The sequence below is a fragment of the Malaclemys terrapin genome, chromosome 25 (genome assembly GCF_027887155.1).
Source record: "Malaclemys terrapin pileata isolate rMalTer1 chromosome 25, rMalTer1.hap1, whole genome shotgun sequence".
Lineage (NCBI taxonomy): Eukaryota > Metazoa > Chordata > Testudines > Emydidae > Malaclemys > Malaclemys terrapin.
This window is the reverse complement of record NC_071529.1, coordinates 10,962,916-10,977,534: the sequence shown is the minus strand read 5'-3', so window position 1 is coordinate 10,977,534 and position 14,619 is coordinate 10,962,916. Positions and strand designations below refer to the sequence as shown.

Genomic DNA, 14,619 nt, shown 5'->3' with positions numbered 1-14,619 from the left:
TTATCGGGCACGAATAAGATGACGTATCAGGGGAAATTAAAAGGGATATTTTCTTTATAACCTGAAATAAACAACGGAATTATAATAAGGCAAACACGTAAGAAAAGTGCAACGAACTGAAGACAGTTTTAGACTATTGGTGGGTGTTTTTATTATTATTATTTTGAAGAATAATAATCACAAAACCAGGAAAAAGAAACGCGCCGCTATTAAATAATCTTCTACCTTGATATACACCGCTTTACTCAGCACAATATTAATTCATTTTTTTTTTCTAATGACTTGAACAAGGAAGTGGTCCAGGTAAAAATATACACAGACAAAACAGCATCGCAACCAGAAAAGAACCACAGAGGTTACAACAGAACAAGCGGTAATGATAATTCATATTATGTACAGAGTACTACATACGTTATGTATAATTTCCCCTCATACTTTCAGATCACATTTTCTAATTAAAGGTGCTAACACGACCACATTACTTCATACCAAAAAAAGTACACAAGGAAATACAAACAGGGAGATTTACAAATACTTGTACTATAGGAAGACCCACATAGAAAAATGTATCTATCTGACTCTAAAGCCACATTTAATAGGTAGATATTATTATCCATTCTATTGTACAAAAAAAAACCTGTAATATAGGTAGTATATTTTTCAGTATCAGGAAACAGAATGCATCATTCTTAGGCTTGTTTTTATTTTGATTTCATTTATTTTTTATATATAGTCCCTTATGTTTAGATTTCACGTTTCCTGGAGTAGCTTTCTGGACTAAAGTCCCCTTCATCCAAACCCCATCCCTTTCATTCTTCTTCATCATCTTCAGCGTCTGGTTTTTCCTGGCTATTTGAACCGGTGCATGCAGATTTATTTTCTTTTTTCCACTTCATGCGTCTGTTCTGGAACCAGATTTTGATCTGCCTCTCTGTCAGGCACAAAGCATGAGCGATTTCGATGCGTCTTCTTCTGGTCAAATAGCGGTTATAGTGGAATTCTTTCTCCAGTTCCAGGGTTTGGTACCTGGTGTAGGTCTGACGTCCTCTTTTTCTGTCAGTCCCTGTGAAACAATAAATTAGAATCAAATGAACTCGGGGTGGTTGTTGGGTTGCTTTTTTTTGTTTTTTGTTCGAACATATTCTAGACATTGTCCATAATAGCATAGCTATTTAATCCACCAACGGCAGATTCCCCAGTTGTTTTCTTAATAGAGCACTGACAATTTTACATCGGCTTTGAATCTGATCCTTTTATTTTGGAAGAATATATCATTTTAACAGAACACACACACACATATCACACATTGAATTATTTTTTAATCGGGGGGGGGGGTGTTCCCTATTTTCTGATTGCGTTTGTGCGGGAGAGAACTTCAGCAAGTTTGCTGCCACTTTCATATGAAAGCATGTTTTTATTTTTTTTTAACCTAGGACATTTCCCATTAACAAGGGAATAAATAAATTAATAAATACATTCCCTAACTAGATAGAAGCATCTGCTACATATACCATTTCAATTATTTGTCCTCTGTTAAAGCTGTCATCATTAAGCCCTGTTTGTAAACTGCGCAATGGTCTTAATTATTTAACGGAATATTTTCTGTATTACATTGCTCTGGTCTACTGGAAACGCGCAGTCAGTGGTTGACATGGATAATGTTACTTCCTCAGATGAAAGTGGGGTATTTTTTTTTTAAATCTGTCAGAAAGATGGGGCTGCATAACCAGAAGTTTTTGAAGAGGAATATTTTTATCTACATGGGAACAGGCTGACACAAAGACTCGGCAGTCATCCGGCATTACCCGCAACTATTTAGTTGTCTGTGAAAGGGACTGGAATGAAACCAGAGCACATTTTCGTGCCATTTGTTGGAATTCAATTGGAAATAATTATGGAGCAACATGATGTTTGTGGTTTCTATTTTTTTCTATTCAGTTGATACCCAGGATGGCCAGTACAAGCCCTCAACATCCATCCAAAACATTCCAGTGGATTTTTTTTTTTTAAGGAAGAAAAGACGGTTATTGAAGAAAGGAAAAGGAAAATGGCCAGGCTAGCTGTAAAAGAGATAGCAAGGAAGTAAAATCTGCAGTTCTGTGGAATGTGGGGTTGTAAAATCCGTGGAGGGAAAAGCCATAAACGGTTGTTGAATGGGAATGGCTCTACTATCTTTTCATCGCTGATGAAATTCCACAAACCCAATTACACAGTGGGCAAAGGTGGGGGGGGATCTCTAGGAGCAGGTAGTGTTTTAGTTGTAGGCACTGCAAACCACAAAATATGCATCTTGGAGGGCTTGTCTTCGCAGGAATCCAGCATATTCGCACTACTCCAAAATCCTCCCTAGTCTTGTTGTTATCCAGTGGCACATGTTAGAAAGAAGGAGTGGGGGGATCCTTAAATCGAAAGGCAGAGATGAAGTGTTCACAACCAGAAATATTTGGTCTTTGATACATCAACTGTAAAAGTGAATGAATTATGGAGTAGGTAATGGAAAATACTGACCACAAATAAGTGTAGGGTAACCTCCTGCTTGTACAAGCGCCTGCATTGGGCTTCCTTCAATTGGCACATACATTGGGCAGGAGTTTGTTCTCCCCTAAAGTTTCCTACCAACACACGTTCTGGCTTAAAGTTAACTCATTAGTCCGAAGGCTATCAAGTTGCAATCTGGCAAATCATAGGAAAACCAGATCTTAGGAGTAGCAGCGAAATGAGCTCACATGTTCCACACTGCTTTCAATGGGGCAGCAATCTTTCTTTTTAAACCTCAATTTAGAGTAAAAATAAGATATTAATATTTCGATTACCTAGGTAGTGATCTGAGAAAGACCAGATAAGAATTAGAAGTGATTTCGTCCAACAACAAACAAAGAGACAGGCCAGCGTTTTCACGCCTTATAACCCGTGCATTTCTTAATTCTTGAAATGAATTCAGTTTATTGGGAAACTAAGGCTATGTCAGAACACTATCTCTTGCAATGAATAAGGATATTTATTAAATGTTAATTGACACTAATATGCTGAGAGGAAGCGTGTTTGTGAATGAAAGATACGTATGCCAGCCGGGATGGGTGCATTAGACAGATTTGTATTTTAAATACATATGCTAAGTAGGCATCTTCGCTTAATGAGACCCTGTCCCTCTCCCCTTATCTTGTGGTGAGGAAACAGAATCCACACTTCCACGGCCCGTGTTTGTTCATCACTCTGACAGCATCATGTGGGTCTAACAACTTTTGGAAGCTGGTCCAGGCACTTTGTCTAATAAACCCAATGCCGTTCCATTACACCTTACCCAGAGCTTCTCCAACAGGCACTGGAAAAGCATAAACACGCCGACCTTGATTAACCAGGGATTCTAGCCGCTGCGTTATTGACACGAGACCCGCATTTGTTTAGTTGTTTCTTTATTTATTCCCCTTCCGAAATTTCACAGGTTTGAAAGCAGGGATTATGTGTTGCCGTTTCTATTAGACTAATGGTCACATTCAGGGCTTAATTGCGCTGTCTGGGACGTTATGCTAAGACTCTGGCAATTTTAAACAAGCCAGCAAATAAATAAATAAAAAATAACAAACCTGCGAGCCGCCTCTACAGCGTTTATTTAAGAACAAGCCAACAAAAACATTGGGTTTTTTTTAAATAGAGTTAAGTATGGGGACAAGAAGCTAATGGGTATGATTTTGCAGCCCTGCCTTTCCTCACTAAGACAAACTGCCTCTTGCATCGCATATACGCAGCACCAGCAGCTCTAATAAATATTTAAAGCTAAAAGGGTGGCTTTATGGGGGGGGTCTCTCTCTCCCTCTCTCTCTCTCTCTCTCGAAGGCAGAGCGAAAGAGCGCTTCATTTTCGGCGAAACGTCATAAAAGGAGTTGGGGACAATTCCCCCTCCCCTTCCCCCCACCCTTTCCCGCACGCCATAAAATAATTTACATTTTTCCCCCCCCTAAGGCGTCTTTCTTGAAGGAGGCTTCTGACTTACCTGTACTCCTCATCCAGGGATAGATCCGGAAGTTGCTTTCGCTTTGCAAGTCTGAGTCCCTCTGATCCGTTTTGCTGCACGTCTGCTTGGAGGCATCTCCCGGGCACATCAGCGAGAGGTTTTGCTCAAACGGAGAACAGTGCATGTTGAAAGAACTGGTTTCCAGGCCGTAGCTGGTGGAATACATGCTAGAGGTTTGGGGGTGCATGCTGCTCCCATTGGCGTACAGTCCAGGCATGGAAGCAGCGAACGGGGCGCTGGAACCAGACCCATACCCCGTTCGTTGGGTATTGGAGGCAAAAGCGCAAGAAGTTTGCTCAGGAAAGACGCCGGATGGGAAAACTGAACTTGCGGCTTGATATTTAGAAAATAAAGCATTCGCATAATACAATGAACTCATAATTTGGCCGGGTGATTTGTAGGCCGGGACGTTTTAGTGTCGGTTTTACGAGGTACCGTGATATATTACGGAATTAGAGTCCAGATTTACACCAAAAAGGACCCCCTTTTTCCTCCCTGACCATGTGACTCCGGGGCACGTGATTTTGCCCGCTCCAATCAGCAGCCAGCTTCCCCACTGGCTCCTGGTAATGTGGAAAAAAAAAATTGGAGTACTGTTGGATTTATAAAATATGATAAATAATGTATGTGATATAAACCCTCCAAGATCTATGCGAGAATGGGGTGGAATTGTGCCGGAGTCGATAAGCAACCTGTAATCAGTTTTCAACTGAGACGAAGGAAGAGGATGAAAGCGGGGGGGGGAAGGGTAGAAAAACGTTGGTTATAAAACAACATCTCTCTCTCTCTCTTTGCTGGGAGAAATAAATGAACGGAGTTCTATTTATTCCTGTATTGAGTCTGTCTAAAATTCCTTCCTTCGCCCCATAAGCTCTCCACTGTCTTTGTCATCGTTTTTCGGGCGACTGTACACCCTTCCCCCCACCCCTTATCTGTAGCCCTGCAAAGACAAATGCCTCATTGATACCTCATCCTTTAGGGTTTTTGTAAAAAAAAAAATGCTATTCATCTGTATATTTAATTCCTTCTCGTGCCACAGGCGTTGGGCTGCGCACTGAGATGGCATTTGCTTTCCTTGTTGCGAAAAATAAAGATTACACAGATCCCTTGTTTAGCTTGTCAGCGGTTCTAGGGCAGCCAATTACAGCTATAAGTAAAGCGTTACTAGCTGGTTGCTTAGCGTAACCTGTCTCTCTGTCTCGCTCTCTCTCTCCCCTTCTCATTTTTTAAATCAAAGCCTTACTGGCAAATGAGAAGATGATGATTCATCTGCATCTCAGATTTTCGCTGTTCCGCCTGCCCAAGGTTATGTTGAAAGGGAAAACAAACCTCACGCACATACACTCCAGTAGTTCCATGGTGGAAGATATCAGGCAAAGCGTCGGGAGGGTTAGCATGTCAGCCACTCAATTGCACAACTGACAATTCTGCAAACAGATTGGGGGGGGGGGAGTGATTCATTTCTGAGTGGTCGGGATTCATCTCGGGGAAACCGGGAGTAACCAATGAAAGAAAAATTTACCTTGAGGAAGGATTTCCACACAGCCACCTAATCTGTCAACATCTATGAACTGTTAAAAAACAACAACAAAACAATGCGTTGCCCCCCCTCTCCCCGCACCCCGAAAGACGAAAAACCCTAGGAGCATACTTCAACCACTGCCTCCTCCAGTCTTAACAGCAACCTAAACTCTTCAGTCTCGCTAAAGGCTAAACACTCCTTTGGCTGCAAGGTCTGCAATTCTGACACAATTGGCTTTTATTTCCTTTCTATCAAAGTAGTCCTGGAGGAAATGAAGCAGGGCAAATGAATGATGTCACGGGATTCTCGCTTGTAAACTTTATTGTAACTTTCTTCCGCCGCTTCCAGGTTTAGACAATAGAACAAAGTGATGAAAGAACAACAAAATATATCATTAGTTCCCCCATAAAGTAATTCACGTATACAGTGCACATTCTTTTTCACAGTAAACCTAAGGATCACTTTACAACTTGCTCCACTGTGCGCATGCTAACTAAAGGAGAGAGAGGGGGGAGGAGGGGAAAAAAAGGCTTTTGGAAGAGACACAAAACTGTAAAAAAAAAAAATACCCAAACCAAAACCCAAGAACAGAAGCAAGGAACGTGACAAAATAATCAACATAAAAGAGAGGGAGAAGAGCGAGAGAGTAGGAAGAGATAACTACAGCATAAATAGGCAGTTTCATGTTGTCGGGATGTCTGTTTCAATAGCTACCTCCAGTACATACAGTGAACCACAACAAAAAGGAGGAGGATTCAAAAGTGCACAATATAATTTCACATAAACTCCTATAGCATTGAAAGCAGAGTTAACCAACCCCCCCAATAAAGAAGAGAGAGAGAGAGAGAGAAAATTCACAGTCATGTTTTACATAAGCTATTGCGATACACTACCACTAGTTAATAACTGGCGAAAGGCTAGAAAGACCTCCGGATCTCTTTTGCATACTGTTCATTGTACCAAAGGACAATCAGGAAAAGTGGGTGCTTAGAGCTATATTGTTTTACAGCAATAAAAGGTTTTTTCTTCTTCTCTTTTCTATGCATTGTTCCCTCCCCCCCCCTTACATTAACTGCCATTAATGTAAGAGTCAGGATCCCATCAGACCCTTAGTGCTTGCCTCTCAGTTCTTAAAAATCTTATTTCTTGTCCCCCTTCTGTCCGTCCCCTTCCTCGTCCACCTCCTGGTCTCTTTCCATTTTCTGTTTTTCCAGTTCTTCCTGCTCGCATTTGCTGCTGGGAAACTTGTCTTTGTTGTTTTCCTTTTTCCATTTCATCCTTCTGTTCTGGAACCAGATTTTGACCTGCCTTTCTGTCAGTCCCAGGGCGTGCGACACCTCGATCCTCCGCTTGCGGGTCAGGTAGGGATTAAAGAGAAATTCCTTCTCCAGCTCCAGGGTTTGGTAACGGCTGTAGGTCTGCCGCCCCCTTCTGCGTCCAGCGGCTGCTGGGGGGTGGCAAAAGGATGGGGGAGAAGAGAAGGAGGTTGAAAGATACATAAACCAGGCTCCGGAATAGAAAGCGAAGGGGGGGGGGAGGAGAGAGGAGAGAGAAGCAAAGGCAGGAAACAAACACAGAGACAGACCCGACTCTTCTATAATATTACAAAGGGGGTGGGGGGGGGTGACTCTCAAGGAAAGCGTGTGGGGGTGGAAAAATCACAAAATGGGTTCACTTGCAAAAACAAAAAATCTCTCCCCACTCCTTTGTAGTCAAAGCCCAGTGTATAGCGAGAGCCCGGGCGAAGACCAAAACCAAAACAAAACACAAAAAAACACCCTCAAATGAAGGCGCTTTCAGGCTATAAAAGTGCAATAAACTTTAGGGGAAGCGCCCCACATTGAAAGCCCAGCTCTCCACAAGGAGAAGAAAAGGTCTCCTTCAGGGTAATTAAACGATAAAGCAATTTACAAGTGCAAAAGTTTACCCCCATAAAGCAGTAAAAAGTAACTGTGGAAAGGGGATACTTTATGGGTTCAGGAAATACCTCCTCTCTGCCCTTTCTATTTCGCCTCACCTTGCGGTCGCATCCAAGGGAAAAGCTGTGTAGGAGAAGGGCTCTGTTCTGAATTCTCCGCCTCTTCCCCCAGGCCGCTGGAAGCTAGCTTGCAATCCGTGTACTGCACCAGGTCCGATTCCTGTGCACCGAACAGGCTTTGTCTTTGCAATGGGTCGTATCCATAGAAGTTGCTTGGGTCCCCATGGCACGCTACAGCGCAGGGATTCTGTTGGTAAGGGGAGCTGGAGAGAGAGGATGCTCCGTGGTAAAACTCCTGAATTTGGGTCGGATGCTGGAAGGTACCACCAGTGCTGGGTCCATACACAACTGTGGGTCTACCTCCAAGATCCTGCGCAAAGCCACAGTCATAATAGTTGGGGCGCAGAGAGTCCCCGGTTTTGTATTTGGAGAACAGTGAGTTGACAAAATAAGAGCTCATTTTAATTTTTTTTTTTTAAACCACGGGAATCTATTAGAGCAGAAAGAGCTAAGATGCTAAGCAACAACAGTTTGTGGTTTCCAGGAATATAAAAGGAGGATATAATCAAAACTCTAAGCCTGCATGATATTGAATTCTTGCTTCCCCCCCCCTAAAAAAAATCGCCACTTATAGAGTTCTCGCTTTACATTTCCAAGAAGAGATGCCAGTTCATAAACAGTTTTCAGTGATTTACTTCGGCGCAAATGAGTTGTTTCATATTTTGCAGTGTCTTTTCATGATCATTTGCATCTATTACCAAAACCTCATCCCATTGGCTTCTCCTTACTCCACACGGACTGTGCACTGCATGATTGTGAAAAGAAGAGTGTGAGAGAATAAAGAAGGAAAAGCCAGAGAGGGAGAGAGGGAGGGAGAGAGAGAGGGAGAGAGAGAGAGAGAGAGAGAGAGAGGTGGGGTGAATATACGGATTAAATATGTTTAACTACCTACATTAATGAGATATCTCTCGCCTCACAACAAATCAAATACCTAGACCACCCAAAAGATTGATTTTTGGGGAGTGTTGGAAAATCAAAGAGAGGCGCGCTCAGTCGTTAATTTCAAAATTTTAACGAGGCAGTTTTAGCCTTTTTAAATGTCAGGGTCGCTTTGGAAAACTGTAAAAGAACACGATTTAATTGCTACCAGTTTTAAAAGGTCCTATAAATGTAATTGGTATTTTAATACAAGTTATCAAATCATACAGCTTCTTATCCTAAACATATTTTAAAACAAACGAGGTAGTCATATTTAACATTTTAATGATCAATTTCCTTATTATTGATAAAGGTTTAACTATCACATGAAGGGAATTGCATTTGTAATAGCCCCAAAAAAGGCTGTAAACTGTTTAACAAACTATAAAACGCAATAAAGCCAGGGATGTTGTTGTTGTTTATACCGCACTACATAAAAGCTGTTAGGGTTTTACGAGTTCCTTCCTCTACTGCTATAAAACAGAGGTTTCGATTGGAACCTTTCGCATTATTGCAAGATGTTGGGGTGTCAATATTGAATTAAAATGATTATAGTTTTTCATATATAACATTGACTTTTTGTGGCTCCCCCCTCCCCATCCCATCTTCCCCTCCCTCCCTCCCACGGTAGAGGATTTGTTAAAGATGTGGCAGGGCATGATGGCAAACTAAAGAATTGTTTCGCTTATCACATCCAAAACAGAACCTTTATGGACATTAACTGATGCATGGTCCCCCATCTCCACCCCCCACCAACTTAAACTTTTATTTTTTTTAACATGGTGCTTACGGAAGCTGGGAAGAAGAGGGGGTGGGATGGGGGGGATGAAATAGAAAGACTTTCTATTTTATTGACATTTGGTAACAACCGAGCAAAGTTACCTCTAACATGCCAACACTGCAGTTTTCCACAATATAAACACACAGGGGGTAGATTTTGAAATTCATTTATCGCAGTCAGCAAATATTGCTGAAACATATTTCAGATAATAACTACACAAAACCCTCCCAACTTAAACGCTTCCCAGTGTCCCTAACACCCTCTCTCCTGACATCCCCCATATACTTCCAGATATATTTTTCAATCTTTCAACCTTCAGTAGGACGTAAAGAGACACTACTGTATCTTTCTTTCCGCCCTGCCTACATGTAAATTGTTTTCCGTTCCATCCAACTACCTTATACTTACACACAAAAGGTGAATGAAACATTATTTCGTGCCCATCCTCAACCTGGGGGACAATTTTCAATCATCTGCTTCCAAAACGCTAATAAGAAAAAGTTAAAATTTTCCTTCTAGACAGTCACTCTTTCTATTGTTTTGCGTAAAAACCTACATTAAAAACTGACAGTAGAAACATTTTACGAAAGAAAGAAAGAAAGAAAGAAAGTTAGGATCAGAGAATAAAAGTTGTAAACCATCCTTAGTATTTCTTTTCCTCTATTTTGCAAAGGGATAATTTTATCCTATTCCAAAATCCTTTTCAAGTAATGATTGTTGTTGGAGTGTTTGCAGAAGCATAAATACGATTTTTTCTCCCCTAAAAAACGAGTTAAGATTTTATTTTTCTAGACAATTTTACTATCGATTGAGTACAGTTTGTTTTCATCGTTGAAGATAGATAGATAGATAGATAGATAGATAGATAGATAGATCACCTGAGTAAACAGCAAAACATCTCAGGGTTTTGTGTGTGTGTGTGTTTTGTTAGAAAAATTAGGATGATTATTTTCAGCAACAAACAAACAAACAAAAATCCCAAATAAAAAGACAAAAGTATTTTCAGAAAGGAACTTACGTTCTTGTATGTCTGTATATATTTATATAAAATAAAACATATTATAAACTCAGCTGTTGGTATAGATAGAGACAGAGAAGGAGACACTTCAGTTGTTCTTGGAAGTTAACATTTTTATCAAGTGCAGTAGAATTTTATAGTCATCATGTGGTACTAACTCATCAATGCATCAGAAATCAATGGCCGACCTTAAATCATTCATATACTGTACTGGTGATTCCTGATGAAAGGAAAATGTTTCTATTATAAGAAAAAACAAGAGAGAGAGAAGATAATTTATAAATACCCAGTAGAGGAAAGATTTATTAGGAAATAACAGAGAGAGAAAAAGCATACTACGGAAAACATAACTTTTCATTATTTTGCATTTTATTGAGTGTATAAAATGGACTTCTATTAATTTTACAGGTATTTCTATTTAAATATGTATTGGGGTTTTTAGCGTATTTAAATACAATTTAGAGCTATTTAAATTTTGGATTTGTAAGCAACATATTAAATTCTGCATGGAAAATTATTGCTTTAGGTAATGTATCCTTTTACTTTTGTTATATTCCGTTCCAGAAAATTCTATATGAAAAGTCATAAATTTGTTGTATCTGTGAAGAGAAGTATTTATCCAGAAAATGTTTTGATACAAAAGTTTAAAAGAAATCTTATATTAAAATTGTATTTTTGTGTTTCCTTGTTTTGCTTCTTCCTTAGCTATATGTGTGAGACTATATTTTAACCATTATTGCTTCATAATTTGGAGGGGGGAAAGATCAGAAGGAAAATGAATTTACAGATACAAAACTTTATATCGTTGTTGTTGCTGGACCAGTGGAATCTTTCTAAATATTTCAGCACGGTAAATTTACTATTTTTTATTAACTTTACACGGAGGTTAGGCTCCTTTCTTATATTTTCTTAAATATCTATGGGCATCAAATGAGCAAGCAATCAGCAATGTAATCGAACCGTTGGGCAAAAATACAAAAATACAGTGGTTCAATACCCATAAAACATGTGTTATGGATAAATAATTTAATGTCTATGACTGTAAACAATTTTAAATAAACAAATGAGAAAGTACACGTAGAAGCATTTTTAAAAGGAAAAAACACGCCCCCCCAATCTTTGATTCATTCTTTTTCATTTCTGAAAATGTACATCTTAGATTTTAGCATAATTAAAATATTGTCATCTAACAAACCGAACTAACCGCGTAGAAGACAAAATAGCTGTTTTTTCAGATGAACGTTTAAAATAGATGCGTGTTTCATCCCAAATCCTCCTAGCAACCAGATTCCCAGATTTACCTTCTTTTAAATCTCATATAATTTACACAGGCAGGGAAAAAATAGATGTAGCCTATAAAATCGGCAAAATAGCTATAATTAACCCTATATTTTATCTCTCAGGATTATTCATACTCTTCTGCAATACCCAGTTTGTTGTTTCTAATGAAATCAAGGTGTTATTAAATAACCTTAATGCTAAGGCATTGGCTCGCCTTTGATTTTTAACATGGAGCAACAGCGCCATCTAGCGACCATCCGAATTAAAAATCCCCCTAGCCACACAAACAGATGAATCCAATAAAAATAGACTAGGGGAAAGGTGGAGGGATGGGGCGGGAGGGGGAGGAAGGGGGAGAGAAAACTTATTTGTTGGGGGAGGGGTGAAGCATGGAAATCAGGAAACGGTTCATGAAATTTTGCGGATAGATGGTTATAAAAAAGTAAAAGCAAGCCCCAGAGTTTTCTGCAAAGTATCCCTACCATCCAGTCGTTTTAGTAGCAATAAAGTAGGGGAAATGATTTTGCTTCTGAAAACCTCTATTGTTTCAAATTCCGAGACTAAACAATTGGGCATTCTCCTCTGGAGGAGGAAGGCTAGGGCTGTAAACAGATAAAGAGCTTCCCAAGCCCAGACGTCTCGCCAGAACTTCTGTGTATATGTGTGTGTGTGTATGTGTGTTGTTGTTGTTGTGAGTTTATGGCTCGGGATTCTGGCAGCCTGGAATTGCTAAGAAAGAAAGAACAAAGGGAAGCATCCAGAATGCTGGATTTTCACGGCATCTGCAAGAAAAGAATAAAGAAGAATAAATTACCATACTCCCTTCCCCCCACCTCCACCCCTTTAAAAAAAACAACCCTTAAACAAAAACTTTGTATGTGATTGAGGCTGAAAAAAGAGTATTTACGTGTTGGGTTTCCCCACATCCCCAAGTCGTTGTAGTAATTTAGGAGCTCCTGAAAGTTTTCTTGCACTGTTTGCTTTACAGCCGTTTAGTTCTTTAACCTTCAGAAATTTATACCCTGTAAAGTTTTATAGCGGTCATATTCTTTTATTGCAGCGCACTGCACGTATTTTTTTTTATGACAAGTTACTTCCCTTCCTCTCTTTCTCCAGTAAGCTCCAAAAATCTTTTAACTTCTTTTGTTTTCTTTGGGCTACCCCATAGAAAGAGGATTTTTTCCTCCAGCTTTTTAAAGCAAAATGTTGCCTTTTAGAGCACTCTTTCTTTATGCTAACAAAATTAGGGGAAAGAGAATCTTGGCTGTATTTCTCATTGTTTCCTGCTGATCTGAACTTTAGGGTCTAATTTTTTGTTTGTTTGTTTTACTTTCCAGGCACATATGTTTCTGCACGAGACATAAAGTGTAAAACGACTTCTAAATCGGGAGTTACTTATCAAGTCCTAGGGGAAAGGAATCCTATGTTATATATATTCTGATCATTCCTACTAAAGGTGGGAATATTTTATTTCGTTTGCAAAGATTTTTTTTGACTCCCCACTCACCTTACGGCCATTGTAGCCTATCTGGATTTAAAATAACGGTGCATCTAACCCAAGAAGGGAGGTCTCAGAAATACTTTACAAAATTGAGTTAGAAACGGAGTAGGTTAAAGTGGAAGGCAGGAAACACTTAATACCATGGAAATTAATTCATTTCATTTCTTCCATGGACACTTTTTTTCCCAACAAAGGCAACAAATTGATCTTTATAATACACTTAACGAGCCACTGTAGAACTCAGGGAAACACACTGAAAATATTTCTGAAATTTTAGTTGAAGCAGTATAACACAATGAGATATAGGTATTGTTGTTCTAAAATCGATTTTTATTCTGGAGCATTAAACATCTGTGGAAAATACATTTGGGCTTGTGCAACAGAAAACAGGTTTTCCAACAATTTGTTCTTTAAAAAAACCAAATCCTCTACTAAAACGAAGTAACATTTTTTACCATATTTAAAAAGCTTATTTCATGGTTGCCTTAAAGATATCCGCTCATTACCACAATGCTAAGGAAAATGAAAAGGGATGTTATATCCTAGAGTCCAGTAGGTTGAACAAGTGAATTAAGTTATGGGTAGTATTTGATCGTTTGTTTGTTTTTAAATGGTAAGTGTTTAGATAAGCCTGTTTCGGATCAGTTTGGAGCCATATGTTAGATTTAGGCGGTATATTCAGTTCGTTAAAACTAGACGTTAGATTCATTTGTCATTCATTAAATGAAGAGAGAGACAGAAAACAAAATATAAAATACAGAACCCCAAACTTTAACAGGCCCAATCGTTGCTTTTCATTTCAGATGATTTTGAAAGTAAACCCATATTTAGAATAATGATCCTTTCCCCCTTTTTTCAGTTCAAAATAGGGGGAAATCCTGGTTTTTGGAATTTCTTTTGAGAAGGCAAATTTCCATACAACGTGAAGTTAGGTTAGATTTAACCCACTGTAGCTCCCCAGCAGTTAAAGTTGGAAAGTTTTACGTGAGAAAGTCTAGGCTTAAAAAGCGTTTGAAGATTTGGGCTTAAACATTTTCAGATCTGGTTTCTAGTCGACTGAAAGGTTTTTTTTTTAATGGGGGAAAACTAAACTTGTGTAAATTGCAGTGTGCAGAAAATCACCGCCATTGCCTCTGATCTTCGGATAATCTGAAAAGCAGGCGCACTCTCCGAAAATGAAAATATCACTCTGGAATCTCTACAGAGCAATCGCTTATCAGCAGATAAAAGTAGTATAAAAATCTTCTCCTAAAAGTACAAGCAGTTTTCTTGTCTATGAAATTAGATTTGTACTGTTTTGCTCACACATCACCAGAAATATATTTCTTTTTCTTTCTTTTACTTTTTTTTTCTCTATTAAAACTTGCCACCATACACTCTGTTATTCCTAGAAAGACTTTTGGTAGCTCGGCATACAAATGTGCACACGGGGAAAAAAAAAGATAGGTTTATTTTGATATTCGTCATCATTCTTTGAAAAGTAACAATTTAAGATCTCAACGTATACTCAAAAAGCCACACTGGAAACATAAAACAAGCGTCAACGTT

At 39.1% G+C, this 14,619-nt stretch overlaps 2 protein-coding genes across 7 annotated transcripts; both read right to left on the bottom strand.

The window, feature by feature from the left end:
* Positions 1-123: 123 nt before the first annotated feature.
* HOXB7 (homeobox B7) lies at positions 124-5,602 on the bottom strand. 5 transcript variants are annotated; one of them, XM_054014144.1, is made up of 4 exons: positions 5,535-5,602; positions 5,342-5,439; positions 3,992-4,164; positions 124-1,063 (listed from the first exon to the last, which is right to left on the bottom strand). In XM_054014144.1, the coding sequence occupies exons 2-4, from the start codon at positions 5,407-5,409 to the stop codon at positions 810-812; spliced, it is 495 nt and encodes a 164-aa protein (XP_053870119.1). In that variant the 5' UTR covers positions 5,410-5,439; positions 5,535-5,602; the 3' UTR covers positions 124-809. The 5 variants fall into 5 exon arrangements, with proteins under 5 accessions (XP_053870119.1, XP_053870118.1, XP_053870120.1 ...); XM_054014143.1 differs by lacking the exon at positions 5,535-5,602 and having other exon boundaries at positions 5,342-5,486; XM_054014145.1 differs by lacking the exon at positions 5,535-5,602 and having other exon boundaries at positions 5,351-5,485.
* A 235-nt stretch (positions 5,603-5,837) lies between these two features.
* HOXB8 (homeobox B8) lies at positions 5,838-8,312 on the bottom strand. Of its 2 annotated transcripts, none has more exons than XM_054014139.1 (2): positions 7,552-8,312; positions 5,838-6,981 (listed from the first exon to the last, which is right to left on the bottom strand). In XM_054014139.1, exons 1-2 carry the CDS (start codon positions 7,970-7,972, stop codon positions 6,674-6,676), a joined length of 729 nt encoding a protein of 242 aa, XP_053870114.1. In that variant the 5' UTR covers positions 7,973-8,312; the 3' UTR covers positions 5,838-6,673. The 2 variants fall into 2 exon arrangements, with proteins under 2 accessions (XP_053870114.1, XP_053870115.1); XM_054014140.1 differs by having other exon boundaries at positions 5,838-6,978.
* Positions 8,313-14,619: the final 6,307 nt, after the last annotated feature.

Bases quoted from the DNA above. Each gene is read 5' to 3' on its own strand.
- HOXB7 (XM_054014142.1), bottom strand. From the start codon at position 4,391: ATGAGTTCATTGTATTATGCGAATGCTTTATTTTCTAAATATCAAGCC. The intron at 1,064-3,991 runs GTAAGTCAGAAG...ATTGTTTCACAG, and splicing joins TCCCTGGATGAGGAGTACAG to GGACTGACAGAAAAAGAGGA.
- HOXB8 (XM_054014139.1), bottom strand. From the start codon at position 7,972: ATGAGCTCTTATTTTGTCAACTCACTGTTCTCCAAATACAAAACCGGG. The intron at 6,982-7,551 runs GTGAGGCGAAAT...GCCACCCCCCAG, and splicing joins CCCTTGGATGCGACCGCAAG to CAGCCGCTGGACGCAGAAGG.